At 37.2% G+C, this 19,537-nt stretch overlaps 1 protein-coding gene across 1 annotated transcript; it reads right to left on the bottom strand.

Moving 5' to 3' along the window:
- Nucleotides 1-43: 43 nt before the first annotated feature.
- samd13 (sterile alpha motif domain containing 13) lies at nucleotides 44-19,068 on the bottom strand. Its single transcript, XM_066692008.1, has 5 exons — nucleotides 19,000-19,068; nucleotides 15,021-15,200; nucleotides 10,455-10,497; nucleotides 6,992-7,103; nucleotides 44-3,291 (listed from the first exon to the last, which is right to left on the bottom strand). The coding sequence occupies exons 2-5, from the start codon at nucleotides 15,109-15,111 to the stop codon at nucleotides 3,148-3,150; spliced, it is 390 nt and encodes a 129-aa protein (XP_066548105.1). The 5' UTR covers nucleotides 15,112-15,200; nucleotides 19,000-19,068; the 3' UTR covers nucleotides 44-3,147.
- Nucleotides 19,069-19,537: the final 469 nt, after the last annotated feature.

Here is a 19,537-nt window from a genome sequence, read left to right as displayed (position 1 = left end):
ACAACAACCAAGAACACAGTTTTTCACCGTCACAATATACAAATTAATAAACACAATAGCATTTGGATTTATTTATTTACATACAAAAAAAAAACCACCCCAAGAATAAAATAATAATAAAAAAAACACATCAACAAACCCAGCTTTAACTGGCTAGATAGGGTGTTTAAAATTAATAAAGCGTGGGGGGAAGAAACATCCATATTGACAAACAACCCTTATATGATTATCAGAACAATACATATAAATACAAAGTCAAACAGTTCAGATTGCATCAAATAAAAACATTAAGTGCTGAAAAGAGGCAGTCAATTGCCTTTCTTGTATCAGTTCTTACTTGTATGTGAAAGGAAAGTGTACCAGGCCTTCTACATTATGCAAGAGTAAGCCAGCCGATGCTATGATATTTTATCTTTCGCTGTACAAAAATGACTTGTGTGGAAGTCTTTCACCAGTCATTTTGTGCAAAAAAACAAACCAATCAACCGTGTAGTTCTTTAATTAAGCAATCAAGTTCAGACTGGCACTCATGAACTCAGTGAAAAGGTTGTTCACAAAAAAGAGTTTCGAGTGCAAACCTCAGAGAAATATTAAAATCTTACAAAGTTAGGGCCCGGGGGTTGCGAGTTTCAGTTCAAGGGAATTCACTTTAGCTAGTACTATGATCTGTCTACCAGTCATTTCTGTACATGTTCTCATCAAAATAACTGTTGCAAAGTGATTGTACCTATTGCACAATGTTAGATTTATCTTCTTGTAGGGAATACAAAATAAGTAAAACTGGTACTTTTCGTTAAGTAGAAATGTGATTAGATTGACAGACGTGTAAAGCAGAATAAGCAGGAAAAAGGGGCAAGCAGGAAAAAAAACAGACAAACAAATGATACAGCCAATATCAACTGGATACCAGCCTAAAACTCTTCTCTGGTATTCATAAAGAAAAACAACAGCATTTTACAGTTTCTCCAGTTTTGAAGTCAGCATAAAACAGTGAGAAAATACACTCCCTAAAAAGGCAACACCTTCAATTCTCACTTCTATCCTTTTTCACATTAGCTTCAGATTCGCAAACATCCCTGCAAAACCACAGGCTCCTGTGCACAAGACAAACGTCTATGCGTGCGACATCAACAAAGCTACATAATGCACTGCACACCGAGAATTCTCATTTGCGCGTGAATGCATCTTTAAACTGTGAAATTAATGCAACCCACCCTGGAAAAGTACCGCCCTTTCCTCCCCTGTGACTAGGAAGTCTATTTTAAGGGATACTAAATGAAAAGGATCGCTGACATTGTGAACCTTTAACACAGCTTCCAGGGCTTTCTGCGTGAATGAAAACGACATTGCTCCTTCGGGCAGGATCAAGGGCGACACCGAATGACTTCTAAGCAGCTGCTCTGATTCACTTCCCTTTCCAGTTTTCTGCAATTGGCTTACATTAAAAAGGTCAGTGTATTTGGCGTGTAAGAACGAACAGCGGGAATAGGCACAGGGCTGCTACTTCAGTCTCTATACTCAACCGGGACGAGATCATCCAGTCTCCGAAATACCTGACTATCAAAATGCTTGGTTTAAAAAGAACCCTATGTCAACTACTGAATGAAGTACATCCCAACAAAGACGCCTTAGGCTCTGAGACGACGCCGAGGCCTGGTAGTCGAGTGAAGCCTGATGGATGTCAGAATAAGCACCTTTTAAATACCTGCAGATTTCTAGCCACTGAGACCCATGGCTTGTTTTATTTTCTGCCCGTTTTTTAAAAGCCAGGGTCCCCATGGTCTGAGAGACATTATGTTCATACTCACAAAAAGAGTGTCTTTATCTCAGGCAAAATAAAGGACACCCCCTTAGGCAATTAAAGCACCACTAGTAATAAAAATGTAAGGGGGGGAGGGTAGTCAGAGTATACAAGTTTATCCAAAGACTGGATTTCACATCTTTTGAATCCAAAGTGCTAGGAGTACCACTTTCCCCTCAAAGGGTAACACCCATGGTGTTTGTAAAAATAAAGACTCAATGTCAAGTTAATCAATCAGATATCGGGTGTAGTGCTGCCAATTTATATACACTTAGAAACTGAGAAGGCAGTTAGCTGCCCGAGTACCCAGGTGTCTGCATTTCTGATTTGCTCAATTCTGTACTCATAATATTAAGAAGATTGTTTCCCTTTTTACAACAAAAAGGAGATCTTATCTGAAATAAAGTGTTTTGTATGAAACCAATCCCTCGAACTCTTCAAAAATATGGGCTGTGATTGTCAACTCAACATCCCATTCCTTAATATAGTATTAGATGTTATGTACAATGCTTGCGTGATTAATTGACATTTCACAAAATAACAGCATTAAAATTCAACCTACAATTATTGGACCTGGTTGTCTTTCAATCTTGGGTGAGAGTGTGATGCATTTTAGAAAACTCCTGCAGACAGAAAAGTATGCAGTTCACACTGATCCAAACAGTCACTGTTTAAGCGCTAGCTGTGTTTATATCAGTTGTGGTTACCTTTACTTAAATGTACAAAAAAAAAAAGCCCAGTATTTTTCTATAAATAAATCCCCCAGAGAATTACTAATCACATACCTGCCAGGTGTTTCTTATGCTTTGCTTTAAAGACAGCATTTAAGAAAAAGTCAGTTTTATATACTCTATATAAGAATGTTTAAAGAAGTGTAGTTCCTCCTTATGCCTTTCTAGAAAGATATAAAATTTAGTGGCAAGCTAAATATACAAGGTTTTTGATGTTGGTCAAACAAACAAACAAGGATGTCCACAAGGATTGTCCCCTTCACAGACGTCCAAAATTCAGAACTTGAAATGAAAGGATCAAACCCTAAAGAGAAGTTCTCCTCTAAGGTTTCTTCATAAAAATCTCAAACTCTCAGCAGGCTGAAGTAATTTACCTGTGTAATCCAAGTCCTGCGAATGGCTAGAAAGCAAATTAAATGCTTCCGTTTCTTGCGATTTCAAGTAAAATTGCATAAGACGCAGAACCAGCAAGTGGCGAGTCTTGTTACTCTCTCATTCTTTTGGGATACAAGAAGATGACCTTGTTGTCTCCTTCAATGATTGTCTTCCTCACTGCGGTCATGCCCATGTGCTTTGGCAGCAGACAGAGGTGCCCCCCTGGCCTGTTGCGCCATGCTATGATGTGTTGTTTTTCAGGTGCTGTGTCTGAAGGGGCTTCACGTGATACTCGTAGATTTTGAGAGCAGGGCCCAGCTTTATGGAGAGTCCGGTCAAAACATCATTCCGAGTCATTAGCAATAGGGACTTGCCATCAATTTCCTGGAAGAATGAAGAACACGTATATATGAAGAATATATATACACATACACACACTTATGAGAGATTATTTTAATTTTTAATACATTTACAGGCCATGCAACAATTTAAAGTTTAATTTACTTTACTCTCAGCTTCCAAGAGAAAGGTAAGCTTACGACACTAGCATTTCAAGCGTAGGCATGTCTTAATGTTAACAAAGGATTGTATTTATAGTCCCAATTCTGGAAAACCTCAGAGAAACACTGAAACATACATCCAGTGTTTCCAGACTAATGAGTCATGGTGCTCAGGGAGAAACAAAGCTTTTATAAACTTCAGTTTTATTGGTGAATCACCTTTTATATTTCATATTCTTCGAGTAACAATCCCATGCCTACAAATACAAACAAGTCTGTTTTTCTTTTTCAATTATTGTCAGAGAACTTACTGCTTTACTGTCCTAATGTCTCTAACCAACATGAACATTGTTTGTTTGGCATTGCTTTAAAATTGAATGAATACAGTTTTGTTTAAATACAGAGGACGTTGTCTTCCTCCAGCTTCAGAAAAAGTCTTGCTAGGATATGATCTGGAACAAACTCCCCAGCAATGTGGCTGAAGCTGAAAATTTGGGAACATTTAAAAATAGACTGGATAGGATCCTTGGATCACTTAGTTATTAATGGACACCAAACAAGCACAATGGGTTGAATGGCCTCCTCTTGTTTGTAAACTCTGGGGGACAGGGGAAACCTGGAATACCAAAAGCTTTACCATTGTACAGAAATGGCCAGGGCGCAATATTAATAAATAATCTATAAATAGATCAGAGATAAAGCTGAAGCGGTCATCTGTGAGGGAGTAGTCTGAGTATCAAATAGATTAAAGCATATATAAAATGGCAATATCCAGATTGTGTATCATAAAATATGCTAGTGGTTCAAATCAAGATTAACTGGAAGGAACAGATGATATAATGTACTGCTTTCAGGAATGTGTACACTGGGCCAGACAGTGCCCTGTAAGCTTGGCGTTTTGCACTCTAATCTCAGCAGTGATTCAAGCAGCAAATCTGGTTGTGAGCTTGTCGTTAGCTGAACTGCAGGCCAACACTGCAAGGTGCTCTACAAATATCATCAAGAGTTCAGCTTGGTCTCAAAAACATACAAGTGACGCAAATTGAATCATGTAATGTTCTACCACACTGGGGAGTTGTGACATCACTACACACACGTTTATAAGGGAACAACACCAGCTGCTGGGGAAGGCATGTTTTTGTAAATTATTTATTATTAACTAACAGAACGAAATCCTTTAATTGTGAGGCAAACTACATACAGAGCATATGAACTTGATTTACATATAAACATCAGGCAAATGTACTTTGCTTCGAAGAAAGACCGGGACAAATACCTACCATATGCAAAAGAAAACAGCCATAGAATGAGTTTGAATTCATGTTGGATTAAAGCTGCAGAATTATTTCACAATTTAACTCGCTAAAAGATATGTTTGTTATTACCAATTCTGTAGATGCTGACAGTAGTGTTGCTTCTTATAGCATTTTTTTTACAGAACTACATCAATCTATAAAACAAGGTAGGGTTAACCAACTGACAATGCTAAATTCTCATTAGGAATTAGCATGATGGTGAAAGTTTAATGAAAGTGGACCATTGTGTGTTATAGTAATTCTCACTGCCATTTGAAATACCTTTAGAAAGGACTACAAGAAAAACAGATTGCAAAAATATAAAATGAGCCAAGAGGAAAAAATTATAAGGCATTGATGACAGTATCTATTAGGTCAAGGGATTTATAGGAATAAGAACATCATTCCTTTAGCGAGAGCAAGGCAAGAATCAGTTTTACACAATTCTGTAAGGACGTTACTGTTATTTTAATTGGTTTTGATTAGTCACACTGTATAGCTACAGATACGTTGCTAGCTGTTAATGGTACTTGTTTTATCATCCACCTGAAACATTTAAACAAAACAAAAAGGCTTTTACTGCAGATTGAAATGTGCTCCAAGGCTAAAAGTACTTTAAATTGCTCCATTCTACTACCTCATGTTCCACTTTCATTAACATATGGTGTCAATTACATTTCAGTCAAAATAACGGAGTTGAACTGAAATGTCACGATTCTCTCAGAGTTCCACAACCATGGCATTGCAGAATGGATTAGGAAAAGTGTGCTGCAAGTCCCTGTTCCATTACTCATACATTTCAGTGTGAGAAAATCACGTTTTAATCACGTTGTGTAATATTATTGACAGGGGAACAAATTCCTACAGAAAAGCTGCTGATCAAAGCACCATGCAAGTCCACTGCTCTGAATTCACGTTTCCACATCCCCTTGAGAATCTGCTGTCTGTATACGACAACCGAAAGCAAAGCAGGTTGATGCTGCGGGAGAAAACAGAACTTGCTCCTGTCAAGTAATCCTCAGCGGACTGTGGAATCCGTTAGAGGAATTATCCATAAAACACAGGCAAGCCGTTTGTTGAATCCCCAGAAAAGTACACAACAAGTCATCTTTTGGTTCCCTTTTAAGCCAACAAAGAAGAAAAGAGCCCATTTTGTTTTAACATGCTCTCTCTCGCTTAGAAGGCAAAACTGGCATTCCACCGCTCTATTGTTAAAATGACACAAATACTAAAAAAAATGCCTTTAATTTTCTTGAGATTGAAAGCGCATTTTCTCTAACTGGAAATAGAAACCAAATTTATACAACAACACAACACAAATCTGACCCCTCCCCCTCCAAAGCAAAAAACAAAGCTGAAACGCTATTTGTTACAAGATGCACAAGCTCTTAATGTGTTTATGCAATTATCCCTAAAGTCAGTGCCCTTAGCTCAGAATACCCATTGAAGTGATTAATAAGCAATCACAGCTAGTTTTGCTCCTAGGGCAACTTTATTTTAACAGAATAATAAATCAGCTCCAGAATTATTTTTTTCCTTTAAACAACTAATAACATTTCATCTTTACCTCAAATTTGTTTTACATTTTTGTTTCTGCTAAATGAAGACTGTATTCTCCAATACCATCGATCATAGATTACATACACAAATTACTTGAATTCAGTACAAACCTCTGCTACTAGATCTGTAGTTTGTTTAGGTAGTTTTTGGCAGCTCACAACAATGTGTGTAATGTACATGCAGAGTAATGCCATCAGCTTTCCAGTTCCAGTTTCCAGACCTACTATTAGGTCAATATGCTTTTCAACCATTAGAAAATTAACACATGGCTTCATCTAAATACCAATTCCTTTTCAAATATCTATAAAAGCAACACATAATAATTGTATCCACTGTAGTTAAAACAATTCATGCCCAAGGCATCTCTAAATCACATTGCTGTCCTTACCAATGTAAGCAAGTGACGTCCTGTCATATTTGCATCAATATTACCTGCACAACCTCCTGCTGTTCATACAATTCACTGGGTTCACCATTCTGCTAATTCAGTCGAATATGCAACGAGCTCAAGCATGATTCGGTCCTGCATTGGATTTTTTTTTCTCTCGCTCTTCCAAAGTACAGCAAGTTCAATTTAAACCTGTTAACAGTTACCCGGCAGCTCGTCTCTGTTGGGGTCCAAGAGATGGCTGGCAAGCTGAGACCGAGAGGGACAGAGAGGGGCAGAGAGAGAGAGAGAGAGAGAGAGAGAGAGAGAGAGAGAGAGAGAGGTGGGGAGAGATGCCGTACCTGGTCCTGGAAGGCGTTGGCCTGTTCCTCGAATCCCGCGGCTTTGAAATAATTAACAACGTCCAAGACGGCCCAGTCCGCGGGGTCAGGGAGCTGCCCATTCTCCACGGGGCTGCAAGACAACACGCCAATCTGTGAGCGAGGAGCACCGGGGGAGGTTAGGAGACGCAAGACTACACCCTCGCTTAACATGGGTGGAGGAGGAAAGGGACTGTTTGTGTGGTGGTGTCTGCTCTCAAATTAAAAAAGAAATGGTTCAAAGCAGATACAGCCATGTTGTTAGTCCTTTCTCTGTCTCTGATGCTACTTCCTGCCAGTGTATGAAAGCTGCCAAGTCCCCAAACCTCTTTTTGCTTGGGATGAAACATGGCTACCAAAATAAAAACACATAAACACATCACAGGGGAGGTTTTATAGCTCATGAAATGAAGAGGGCATAACAGCAGCAAGCATAGTTCAGGTTTTGTGCCATTAAATGAACCAAACAGCACTTATTCTTTTCATTCATATAATCTTTTCCCCTAAACAGCACAGGGTAAAACTACACACATATTCTAATTAAAAATGTCAAGGACCACCAAGGACTGCTGCAATAAATGTCAAGACTCACAATTTAAGGAGTTTTAAAAGGTAATTAAAGTCAATGCAGTGTAACATATCTTTGAACATGTCCTTTATTAACCATCAAAATCCATTCTGGTTTGGATTGGCTTCAAATCTGAATGACTTCTGGCCATACACTGTCTAACAACCCCTGTGCCATTTCTTCCATACTTATTTAATTAGCCTTGTTCACCATATCAATGCTATTTTGCCAGAATCTTACATTCTACACAATCGTGGCCTTTAAAATACATTTAAACTGTATTATGTTACATGCCTTTCCGTTGTAAACAAATGTATTGATACAAGCACCCAAACGAACCCTGAAATCAGGAGCCACTGACCATTGAGGCAGGTCATTACAATTATAAGTTAAGTCATTTACTGCTCTTAAATTACAGAAGAATCATCTATTTTCTGTTCTCGCTACAAAAACTCAGAGACTGAGTTACTGCATTTATTTTTAGACATGTAGATGACTTATCATCACTCAATACCACTGAAAAAGTCCAGTAGCTCACACTGCTTATAAAGCAGATAATAGGCATTTAACACCATTACTTCCTGTCAGTGCTTCAAAACCAAGAGCTAGGAGATATAGAATTTGGAAACAAAATGAAAATGGAGCCAGAGATTTATGCATTTTATTTTGTATGCAAGTTGTTGCTTTAGTTACTGGCTTAAGTATTATATTAGAACGCGTTATCAGGAGGATATAATTAAATCTGTCCTCTGCTATCTAAACAGTAACCAATGAACCTTTACACAGCAAAATTACTCTTTCATAAAATGCAAAATAAAATAACCATCTCCTTCAGTCAAAGGCCACACTAGCCCACTGAATGAAGAATGACAATGATTGCCCATTTTCCTTTTTAACAACAGGCTGAAAAAGGCTAATTTCCCATTGCACAATAAACACTGAGGAAATGCTTCACTTCATAAACGCCAGCACACCTTTTTGATCCAGATTTAATGAGAAGCAGCAAATCACTGTGGAATTGTCACAGCAAATTAGCCCAGTTATATATAGGCTCCTGCAATCCAGCGTGCGCACAGACAGCCTGTCACGGGAAATTCACTCTTTATTCTTGCCATGTCGATCATCCATCAGGTTACCTTACAGTGACTTTTACTGACAATCGGACAATCTCAGAGGCTGGGTGCCAGAGATTTTAGCCATGTGTAGAACTGTCTAGAACAGTTTGCTTTAAAGGAGTCAAATTAGCCTTTTTTACCACCCTATTCATGCCTTTCTTTTTTCTACATGTTCTGCCGTGTTTTTATTGATGCCCCTTTTTCTTCTACTGAAGCAATCTGGCAAGCAACCAAATTGAACATAAAAAATCAGAAACTACATTTTAACTTAAATTAACTTAAATTGTGACTCAAAAATTATATAGAGCCCAAAAACACAAATATCACTATACTTACATACCATATCATAATATATAAAGTGTTATTTAAATAACACTATTAAACTATCATGAAATATACCTACTGAAAGAAGATTCTCTACTATATATTACATCTTCTATATCTTCTAGATTTTCTAAAGGATATACTTTTCCATTAGGTCATATTTCTGCAGTAACTAGAAGCAATTCTGATAAATATGAAATACTGGCTTGATGATCATATCTGAGTGTGTGAGCCTTTATCCTTGTGAGAAAAACAAGAGTATAAAAAGTAACCTTGTTAGCTTAGTACAGACTATTCTGTGGAATATAACATTGAGAAAACATCTGGATCACATTTGATTACACTTGTCTGTAACATTTACATTTTTAAAAACTTAAACAGCATTGTGCCCACATCTGCAAAGACAACTATATTTTAGACTCATTTAGAAACCAGAAAAACGGGGTAAAATACCAAATCCTATGAGATTAAGTCTTATTCTGCTTATATCCTTTCACCAAACTGGGGAAACCTTCCCAATAATTGTAACAATTGTTTATTCAGCACTGTAGCCACATAGACCGCACAGAGAAAAAAATAAACGTTCTTGAAATCGTTGGGAGACCAGATATTCGGACCTCTGAGCAGCAGTTTTGTTATTTGTCTGTAGAGCACAATGGGGATTTGCTCAAGGCCTCAATATCCAGCCTGATCCAGCCTGCCCAACATATGGCACAACCCCATTGCTAAAATCCCTCGCAGCAAACCTCCCCTGTGCAGCTAGTGCTCTTTGGCTCATTCCAGTTTTCAATATCACAATAAGACACGTAGCGATCAATCACGAGTCAAGCCTATGTGTGTTCAGTTCAGGTTTGGCCTTTTCCTGCCATATTCCAACACTGTTTCTGACCGGTATCTCCAGCTCTCTCTGCTCAGCGTCAGCCTGGTGCACTGTGGGAGTGTTGGAGCAGCAGACGCAGACTGGAGTAAGGTCAGCAGCTCAGGAAGGAGAAGTCAGGCTTTTTTCTTTTGTTTGCAGAGACAGTCTGATAAAAACATTGTATTTACAAGGCTGGTGAGCGAGCTCGGATTCTGTACCCAACTGTGTAGGTTAATTTTTCAGTACTTCAAATCCAAGAGCAACAGCCTGCATTTCACCTCCTCCCCGAGTACACAACTACTTTTGGATGCCCTCAAAGAAAGTGATATTATCAGAAGGGCCATTCAACCTATTACCGTTTGGTTAAGTGCTTTGGCTTTTCAATGAGGATCACTTTCTGGCTGAGACAAGGAGAAAACAAACACACAAAACAGATTCTTCTTTTTCTTGAAAGACTGATATTATATCTATTATACACCTGCTTAAAATAACCCACTTTTTATCATGTTTGCAAGTTTAAAAATAATTGATATTAAAAGGCTACACACATATGCTTTTTCACATTTAAAAATCACTTACTTTTTAGAGTCCACTGAGCCATTTGCCTTGTTCTCCATGCCACCTGCAGAAACACAAAACACAGGAAAATAAGGGTTTGTGATAATATATAAATAACTCATGGAAAAAAAACATTTGAATGTCTCTGAAGAAGTGTAAAAAGAGGAAAGTTAAATTGCTCTAGTTCTCTTCTAAAGCATAAAATTGAGCAACACCAACAATAACAACACAAAACAGATTTAGAGAAAGGGTTACTATAACACTCGGGCTACAGTGTGTGCAGTCAGTCTTTCCTTTGAATCAGTAAAACTGTTCACTTCCTTGTTTCAGCAGGAGATCTAAGAAGGGTAAAAAGGCTTTCTTGCAATAATTCTCTTTTTTTTATGTGCAGTTTGTGACAAATTCAAAAGCCTGACCTGTTATTACAAAGAGAGAGAGAGAGGGAGAGAGAGTGAGTGAGAGAGAGAAAGAGCTAGCAAGACAGCATACATAATTTGACTAGAGGCGCTTCATTACATTTGTTTGTGTTCTGTGCAATTTGAAAGTAATACAAATACCCAGATTTAAAATGATCACCAAGAAGTTCCTATCTACCTATTTAAGCAACAAGAGTGCTATAGCAGTCCTATAAGGAGGGAAACCTTTTTTCTATAGTGCACAAAAAAACACCTGAATGGCTGCCAAGTTGACATCACAAGCCTCACAATGCTTACACCAACTGCCTTATGTTGGCATGGCTGATTTTTTTAAAGAGACAGTCCTCCCTTCTACCATTTTGCTAATCATTCTTTTTTTATTTTAAACAAAGGAAAATGTCATCTCCTGCCGAATACACAGGCCAGTTTTAAACCCTCTACACTGCCGAGATTTGAAGCAGCACAGCACAATTGTGAGCAGATATGGTCTCTGAAAATCTATTATTTGGCCTACCAATTAACTAATTTATTAATGAGATTAAATAAAGATATCTAAAAAAAAAAGTCTATGAAAGCATATTACAGGAGGTGATGGAAAACAAGGAATTCAAGAGAATGTTCCTTTTTTTATAACATTTTATAACAGCAATCCTACTTATAAACTAATGTACAAAAGAAAATACTTGTGTTCTACATTTGAATACATACATATACAGACACACACGCAAAGTCTTTTAAAGTCAGATGCAGATAAGGTAGCAGACAAAGGCCTATTTTAATAAAACCGAACATTGCACAATAACAAAGCTGTACAGTACATTAACTATCTTCGTTGTTTCAGGACCTCCCTGCTGTAATGATTTTACTCCTCAGCTTTGTCTTTTTGTATAATGTACGCATATGCCCTGCTTCAGTGAATACCCAGGATAAAACAAAACACAATAAAACATATTAATGTGAAGCAGTATGACACAGCAAAAATCTGAAAAGACAAAATACTATGCTGTATGTATCCTAACCAACTATGTTACACATGGCACACAACATTCAGTATTCATTTACAGAGTAGTAGATATCTGAGACTACCTGTTTCTGAGTAAGAGGATACACAATATCTATAAATATCACTTGACATGTAGAGATAGTCATAGAGACAAGACACTTCATTTGTAGGCATCCCAAAATATATGACAGGTTGGGATGCAAAGGAATACCACTTATTAAATAAAAGTAGACATTTTGCCTTCAACTTTTGGTTGTTTTTTTATGCATTAAAAGTGCCTCTAGCTATAAGCTCTGAGCTCGCAGGGGATATACTTGCTACACTGCATAAAATTGTGGATATGCAGAGTCTTGTTTTTCAGGACGAGCAAAAAATATACAAGAGCTACACCTGTGGCTCCTACTGGTGACAGTCCTGGAATAACATACATGGGGCACTGAGCCGTGTCACAATACTAACAGGAAATGACATACAAAGATGAGCAAGGAGTCGGGGGGGCTGTCTTGAGGAACAATTTTACTTTTATTAGTTGAATACACCTGGCACATTTACCATCTTTATAAACAGCTAGTATCCAAATTAGGGGAGGCAATCTCAGATAGATGGCCAGATAGAGACATCAAGGGGGGACTGGAAATAATGTGGAGTATCTACAGAGTTTTAGGAAGACTCCTGCTTTCACTCGTCCTTCAACAGAATAAGCAGAACTACGTTTTTAATAGCTGCAATGGTCCAAACTAATGTGATTGGCAATGATGCGGTCAATGAAATCTTCATTTTCATTCCAAGCGGGACACAGAAATAAGACTCGGCTTCAGAAAAAAACAGCGGCACACAGAAGAGGACTGACAGCAACTGAAACACTGAATATTCCCTGTTCAAAACTCAAGTCGCGTCCACAGTTTTACTTGGGAAACTGATGTAAACGGCTGCCCTTTTATGGATCTCCCTTCATAATCTCAAAGCACAACGCACTCTCTGCTCTCAGGCCTGACCTATAAAACTTAAAAAAGACAGCAGTTCCCACCCAACATCAAGAGCAAACTGAAATTTAGCGCTTGTCCTTGACACTGTGTGTGTGTGTGTGTGTGGTGTGATCGTATGCAATGCTGTGCTTGAACATGTTTCTAGTGCAAAGCACATGGAAGGCCTGTTGCCTAGCAACCTGGAAGATCAGCACTTGTTGACGTACAGCGAGTGGATCATTATTTTTCTTTTAAAAACATTGACTATTGAATCTACCATACAAAACAAAATAATCATAGTTAAAAAAAATTGAAAACATTCCCGGGGTGACCAAAACCATTGCATTTGAGCCTCATACCCATAAAAACATAGAATGACCATGTGCGAAGTGAACCCCTGGGAAGGAAGTGAATGCTTGCTGGTGTAGGTATGAGCCAGATTAATGACACCAGCTGGGTAGTAGGAGGAAATAAATGTATAATAATGCCAACAGTCATGTAGACATAGTGAGGTAACCACATTTAGCTCCTCATTGAATTTGGCATTACTTTCCCAGAGAGATGTCAGCGATGCACACAAACCAGGTTTTTATTTGCAGGGAAGAAGGCTGTCATATTGACTGAAAAGCCACATCAAAGAAGTCAGAATTATTTTCGTCTTTACATTGCACATGCAGGTGACTGGGAAGGGCTATTTCTTTATGTTTAGAAGTCAGTGTCTGCTTTGACAGAAGGTCTTGCAGGAGTGCTCATCCTGAGGAAAAGGACTGGTGGTTTTTCTGCTAAACGAGTCCTGCACAGGTCACCATTTGTGCATCATGGCGTAGGTAGTATGTTGGTTTTTAAAGTCATGTCCCAATAAGAGGTTCACGGTTACAACCAGAGATAACAATTTAAAAGCGCATCACATCATTAAAAGCCTAGACATACACCCACTTCTGTTCCAACTGTGTGATCGCTTCCTCCTACTCCTATACCAGCACACACCACCCACCAATAAGCACAGGAGTATTTATGTATGAAACGCTACAACATTTAATTGCATGCCTTCTTTCCAGACCATAAGCTTTATAGTTGAAGCACAGTGTTTCTCAGATTAATTACACCATCCAAGCAGTCATTCCGTTCATTCTTTGGTTAAAACTGTCTTCAAAACTACATTCAGTGCATCCCCTGAGACACAGAAATGCTTTCTCTCTGCATCTTAATTTATGTCAGGCACAACACACATTACAGTTTAACATGTATTATAAAAAAACACAGGATATGGTTTTAAGGTTTAGCAGCCCTGTAAAACCTCCATATCTAAGTACTGGATTGGCAAACTCTCTTTAGTGTACAGCTTTCTTCAGATTGGGCCTCTTTCAAATGTTTTTCAGGATTCAGAGTGGCTTTTTAAACCAACAAAAGATGCCAAATTGAAAAGCATGCAAGTGAAATGTTACCCAGTGGAGTTGTAGTATTTGAAAAATGCCCACAATGTATGAAAGCATGGCCTTGGGCCCAGTAGATTCCTAAAGAGACCTTTCACATGCACTCTTCCACAACTCTCCTGCTTTCAATACTTGACTTAACATTTCTGCCTTCAACATCCACCATGTGTTATATAACATTGAAAACAGATTATATAATAGCAGTGAGTGATGCTTAAAGGCCCAGAAACTGATTACATCCATGGTAAAAACATGATGGCACAGAAATAAATACATGTGTAGTGGAGTAAGAAGTTTTTTTTTGTTTTTTTTTTAAGATGTGTTACCTTGAACTTGCACAAACCACTTCCCTCCGTTCACTCATACACAGTATGTGCAGCGGAGTGTACAGATATCATTTATTTCTTTTGTGTTTTAATATTTCAACTTCCTATATTATTTCAGAAAGTGGTATATTGCAGGAACCTTATGAAATTGTTTAACCACTTTTTGGTAACTAAAGCTGAACCATTCAAGGTCAACAAATGACTGCATTTCATAGCACAATGCAGACACCATATTTAAGCAAAACTACTAAGTCAGAAATTATCTATATTACTTTGAAATGGTTGCTGGTGTGTTAAATGTTCCACGAGTTGGTCGTCCCAAAGACGATGTAAAAGATAAATGAATGGCTGCTTGACACTGTGCACACAGCTATTTGAAGATATTACTTAGAGGTTAAAGACGCGGGGGACAGGACAACTGCACTGTGTTGAATAATTCCTTACCGGTTTCCTTGACTTCCTTTGAAGTCGATTTTTCATTTGGTGTCCTCAGTCTCAGCACTTCATTGCGTGTTGATCTTTCCACTAGAAGCATTGTCCCTTCTGTGGCTCTGCCTTAGGTACTGCATCTCCCATGGATCCTGCAGCCATCAATCATCTTGAAGCAAAGCCACTGTTAACTCCCTGTCAAATGGGTAATATAAACAAAATATATATTAGGAAGACCTTCTATTAAATCACCACACACAAAACGTATATTGCTCGAAATCTGGCATCCCTTGCTTCTGAGAGGACATTTCCCCAACAACAGACTTGGAATTATTTGATCTTTCTAACAATTCTGTGGCTTCAGATAACGGATTTATAGTTCACCTTAAGGAAAAGAAGAAAAAATACTTCTTGCTCACTCCTTTTCTCTCAATCAAGACAAATATTTCGCACTGCCGAACCTGCATGCACAAAGATTTTGCCTAAGGTAGAAAAGACTGAATTTCAGTCAAACCTGCTTTACCACACCTATTAAAGGTGATTTGAAATGCTTCCTGTGTTGCATTTGGGATTTTATATTTTACTCATGACACAAGTTGGATCTTTAGAGAACATCAAAAGATAAGACACTTCTTGGACAAATAGCTAGAGAGAAAAAGCTTGACATTGAAATTTCTATCACTGACAGACAGCTCATGAATAGAAGGTTCCTCCGGCAACAGTGAAATCACTACAGAAGAGCATCTGCGAAGAAAAAACGTAAATCAATGTGTCCCACAAACTGACATGTAATGTGCATAGCCTGCCAAGGAACTTTCAAATGGAAGCTGACCAAAATACAGGCTATCCCAAGAACAATGCATCCTAAAAAAACTGAGTCTTCATTAGGTTAAAGTAAAAGAATAGAAAAGACTTGAAATGAATGACAAGTTTAAAGAGAGTAAATTGGACTGAACATTTAAAGAAATGCAGAAACAAATGCTGAGTGAAAGATGGAACAAAAAGTTGTATTCATGCAGCCTGTTTTCTACAATTTCATGTGGCATTTGTGTTGTTCCCAGACATGCAATTTAGACGTTGAAGTTTATAGAATGTAGATATCTTTTTGACTGAATAGTTTAAGGAAAACAGTGTTTAAAAGAGCAAAAACTAAAATAGCATTTAATAGCAGAGGTTAACCCTGTCAAAAATGTGCTGGTTAAAATTTCTGCCTGCTAACAAGAGTGTCTGCAGAGCTGTAGAGACACTAAAAATATTTAAAAAATGACACACAGCCATGTAGGTACATAAAAAAAGAGAGGTCCATTTTGAGTGGTGTTTTGTTAGTTTCTGCTGGGACTATATTGATTTGAAATGCATAGATTTTCAACCACAGCTTCTAGACAACTTGGATCACAATTTTATTCTGTATTCCATTCAACAACCCGATTCGTAAGCTGTTTTTTGTCATGGCATCTATAACCTGCTTCATGAAGAACAATTTACTACACTTTCCAAAGAACATATACGCAGCCATCTTTGCTTTCATCATACGTTTTTGTTTTCCCACTCAGTGTCAAAACATGATCTGCAATAGAACTTCCATAAGGATAATTAAATACATTTGGAAGAGCTAATCACAAAACAATTTGGCTTTGCACTCACAACTCTCAGAGCTGTCTGTGACCATCAGGATGTTCATTTAAATTAACACCTGTTTAGACTGAAAACAAGACATCTAGCCAAAACCTTCCAGAAAATGTACATCCCAGTGCTAATTGTAGAGGTATATCCTGGTAGCTGACAACCAGCCAAAAGATGCATTTCAATGGAGTTTGACGGTAAATCAATCAAAATGCAAAACAAATAAATGGATGTAGGCTAATATTGTGTGCTTCCCACAGGTTTAACACTGAACTTTCTCTGGTGAAAAAGACACCAATCCATTACAGTATTGTGGTATTACAGTAAATACCAATTGTTCTATAAACAAATACTGAAATCAGTTCATTAATCAGTTTCTGTGGTTTACATTTCCTTTAAGAACATGGTTCATTTGGTTGTGTGAACACAAACAATCCAATCTTCTCCCTGTAACATTACACTTTTGCTTAAATACAACCTGAATCATTGCCTTGTTCAACAAAATATCCACCCACATTAAAAAACACATTATATCCAGTGGATATAATAAAATATTTACTAACTACAGAGTTACACATTTCTTTTCAGCTCGATGGACTGAATGTGTTTTCCATTAAACTAGAGAAAAGGGTTAAATGTGTTGCGCATGGGCTGATTTTATTATTTTTTCCATGGCAACCCACAATCTTGCCACCATAAATGGGAAAGAATGATAACTTTGAAAAAATACCAATATTAAAGAATGTGACTATATGCAGAAAAAAACTATTAAAAAGTATAATAAAAAAAAGGTGGTAGGCTATACACACATTAGTATCAAAAACTGAATTTCTGATATCACTTATTTCAGCTTAAAAGCAACAAATCAGTAACAATAAAAACAAAACACTAAACTGGAGTATTTTCTCTAACAATGATTGAGTTTTTGGTGGTGATCTTAAACTTTTATCACTTGCCTAGGCCACTGTGTTTATAGGAGCACTCTACTTTATGGAATTGTAATTTGTTTTTTTAAAAACATACAAAATATGCACCAGCTTTTTGAATTGCCTTTGATTTCACCTTCCAAGCAAAGGGGGATTTCTTAATCTGGAATTTATTGCAAGGATCATGTTTGTACTTTAGGCTCATAAAAGTTATGGAAACAAGAAGATGCCTCCAAAAAGATACGGAGAAATTACTTTTTTTGGCTAGAAAACACAGCAAATGAGCCAGACGATTTTCCTTTGTAGCAAGTGGTTTACATAAAAAAATAATAATTCACAGAAATAGTATATTAATGCAAATCAGCTGATTAGATGCGAGTCCAAGGATTTCTTTTAAAGTTGCAGGCCTGGATTATTCCAGTTGCACAATGAAATGGTCCCAGTTACATATGCAATAAAACGGCAGAGCAGAGATACTGTAATAATGTGTTGCCATTTAGAAGGGAACTCAATAAAATGTTACTGAAGGCAGTGATCAAAGGTTCAAATTAAAACCCCATAATGGTTTAAGATCGAACTAAATAAGTAACTCAAGCCCTTTATTATCGGGGTCAAGAGCACTTACTGAACTTGACGGTAGTACTTGGGTTACTGAAGACCATGCACACCGACAGATGTCATTAAAGGTGCAAGTCTATAATCACAAGATCAAAAACAAATCTTCAAATCAAACCAAAGAAAGAAATAAATAAAAACTAATCGACAGGAAGAAAAACATGTTGTTCTGTGCATGTTCTATCTATACCAGGTAGTCATCCTAGTTTTTTAGTTTTACCCTATAACTGGGTTAAAATCCGACTATCTTGATATGTACAGGGAAAAAGCTTAGTTTTTATTATTTGTTATGAATTTCAGAAAAACCTTACCACCACTTAGAAACTACATTGTTACCTAAACCAAATCTTCAAAATCAATAACAAATCTTTAAGCAATTTAATGTTGTTTTCAAAACTGAAACGACTGTATTGGTGCAAAAAAACAACAACATAAAAACACATACGAATGTTTAGCATATTGATTGAAATGTAAATCCATAGGTAATATACTGACATTTCTTTATTTGAAAAGGTTTTTCTTTGCATTAAACTGATAGGTAACATATGTTAAAACGGTTGGGAACCATTACTTTAATTTAGAAAGAAATATAGTGGGGGGGGGGAAAGTCTAAATGTGTTCATTTAAATGCTGCCATCGTCTTATTTCTTTACAAACGGGAGCATTGGATATACCATAGCATGTGACACAAAACTGCTTTTAAATTGATTTATACTAATACGACGTTTACGAAAAAAAAATACTGGACTGCTAAATTACGTATTACAAACGTTAGGTTAAGCGTTTAAATTAGATTTGTATTTATTTAAAGGGAAAATAAATGCACTTACCTTTTTCTGATTAGTGTAGATTCTCAGAATAGCTTCCTCCCAGAACTACATTCACATGCAGAGTTCCCCACAAGATCTCCTGCCGCAGCCAATCATAGACGGGCTAGTGCCCGCGATGGATTATGGGAATTGTAGTTATCCTCAAACATTAATTTACGGAAGTTAAAATGAAGAGAAATGCATATCAATAAATATATATATTCAGCTTCTAACTTTTATGTATAGTGCAAATAATATTACATAAAATTGCAATGTGCAGTCTCTCTCTTTCTTGGTTTATTTTTAAGGAAACGTTGCTAAATTGTTTGGAAAATATTAAGTTGACAAAAATGAAAGCTATTCAGTAAGGGTGCACGAAAAACAGATTTAAAAGCACAATTTTATACTGGTGTTTATTTTATTGACCTATTTAGGTATAAAACGAAAAGTGACCAGAGCAAAAAACAACTGCGTGGAGTTTTTTGTCAAGATTTTAAACAGATGCCAGGATTTGTGTGCTTTTATTAAAAGATAATTGTAATTAAAATTAAAAAGAAAG

The sequence above is a fragment of the Amia ocellicauda genome, chromosome 19 (assembly GCF_036373705.1).
Source record: "Amia ocellicauda isolate fAmiCal2 chromosome 19, fAmiCal2.hap1, whole genome shotgun sequence".
Lineage (NCBI taxonomy): Eukaryota > Metazoa > Chordata > Actinopteri > Amiiformes > Amiidae > Amia > Amia ocellicauda.
Note: the sequence above shows the minus strand (reverse complement) of the source record. Positions and strands in the feature narration are given on the sequence as shown.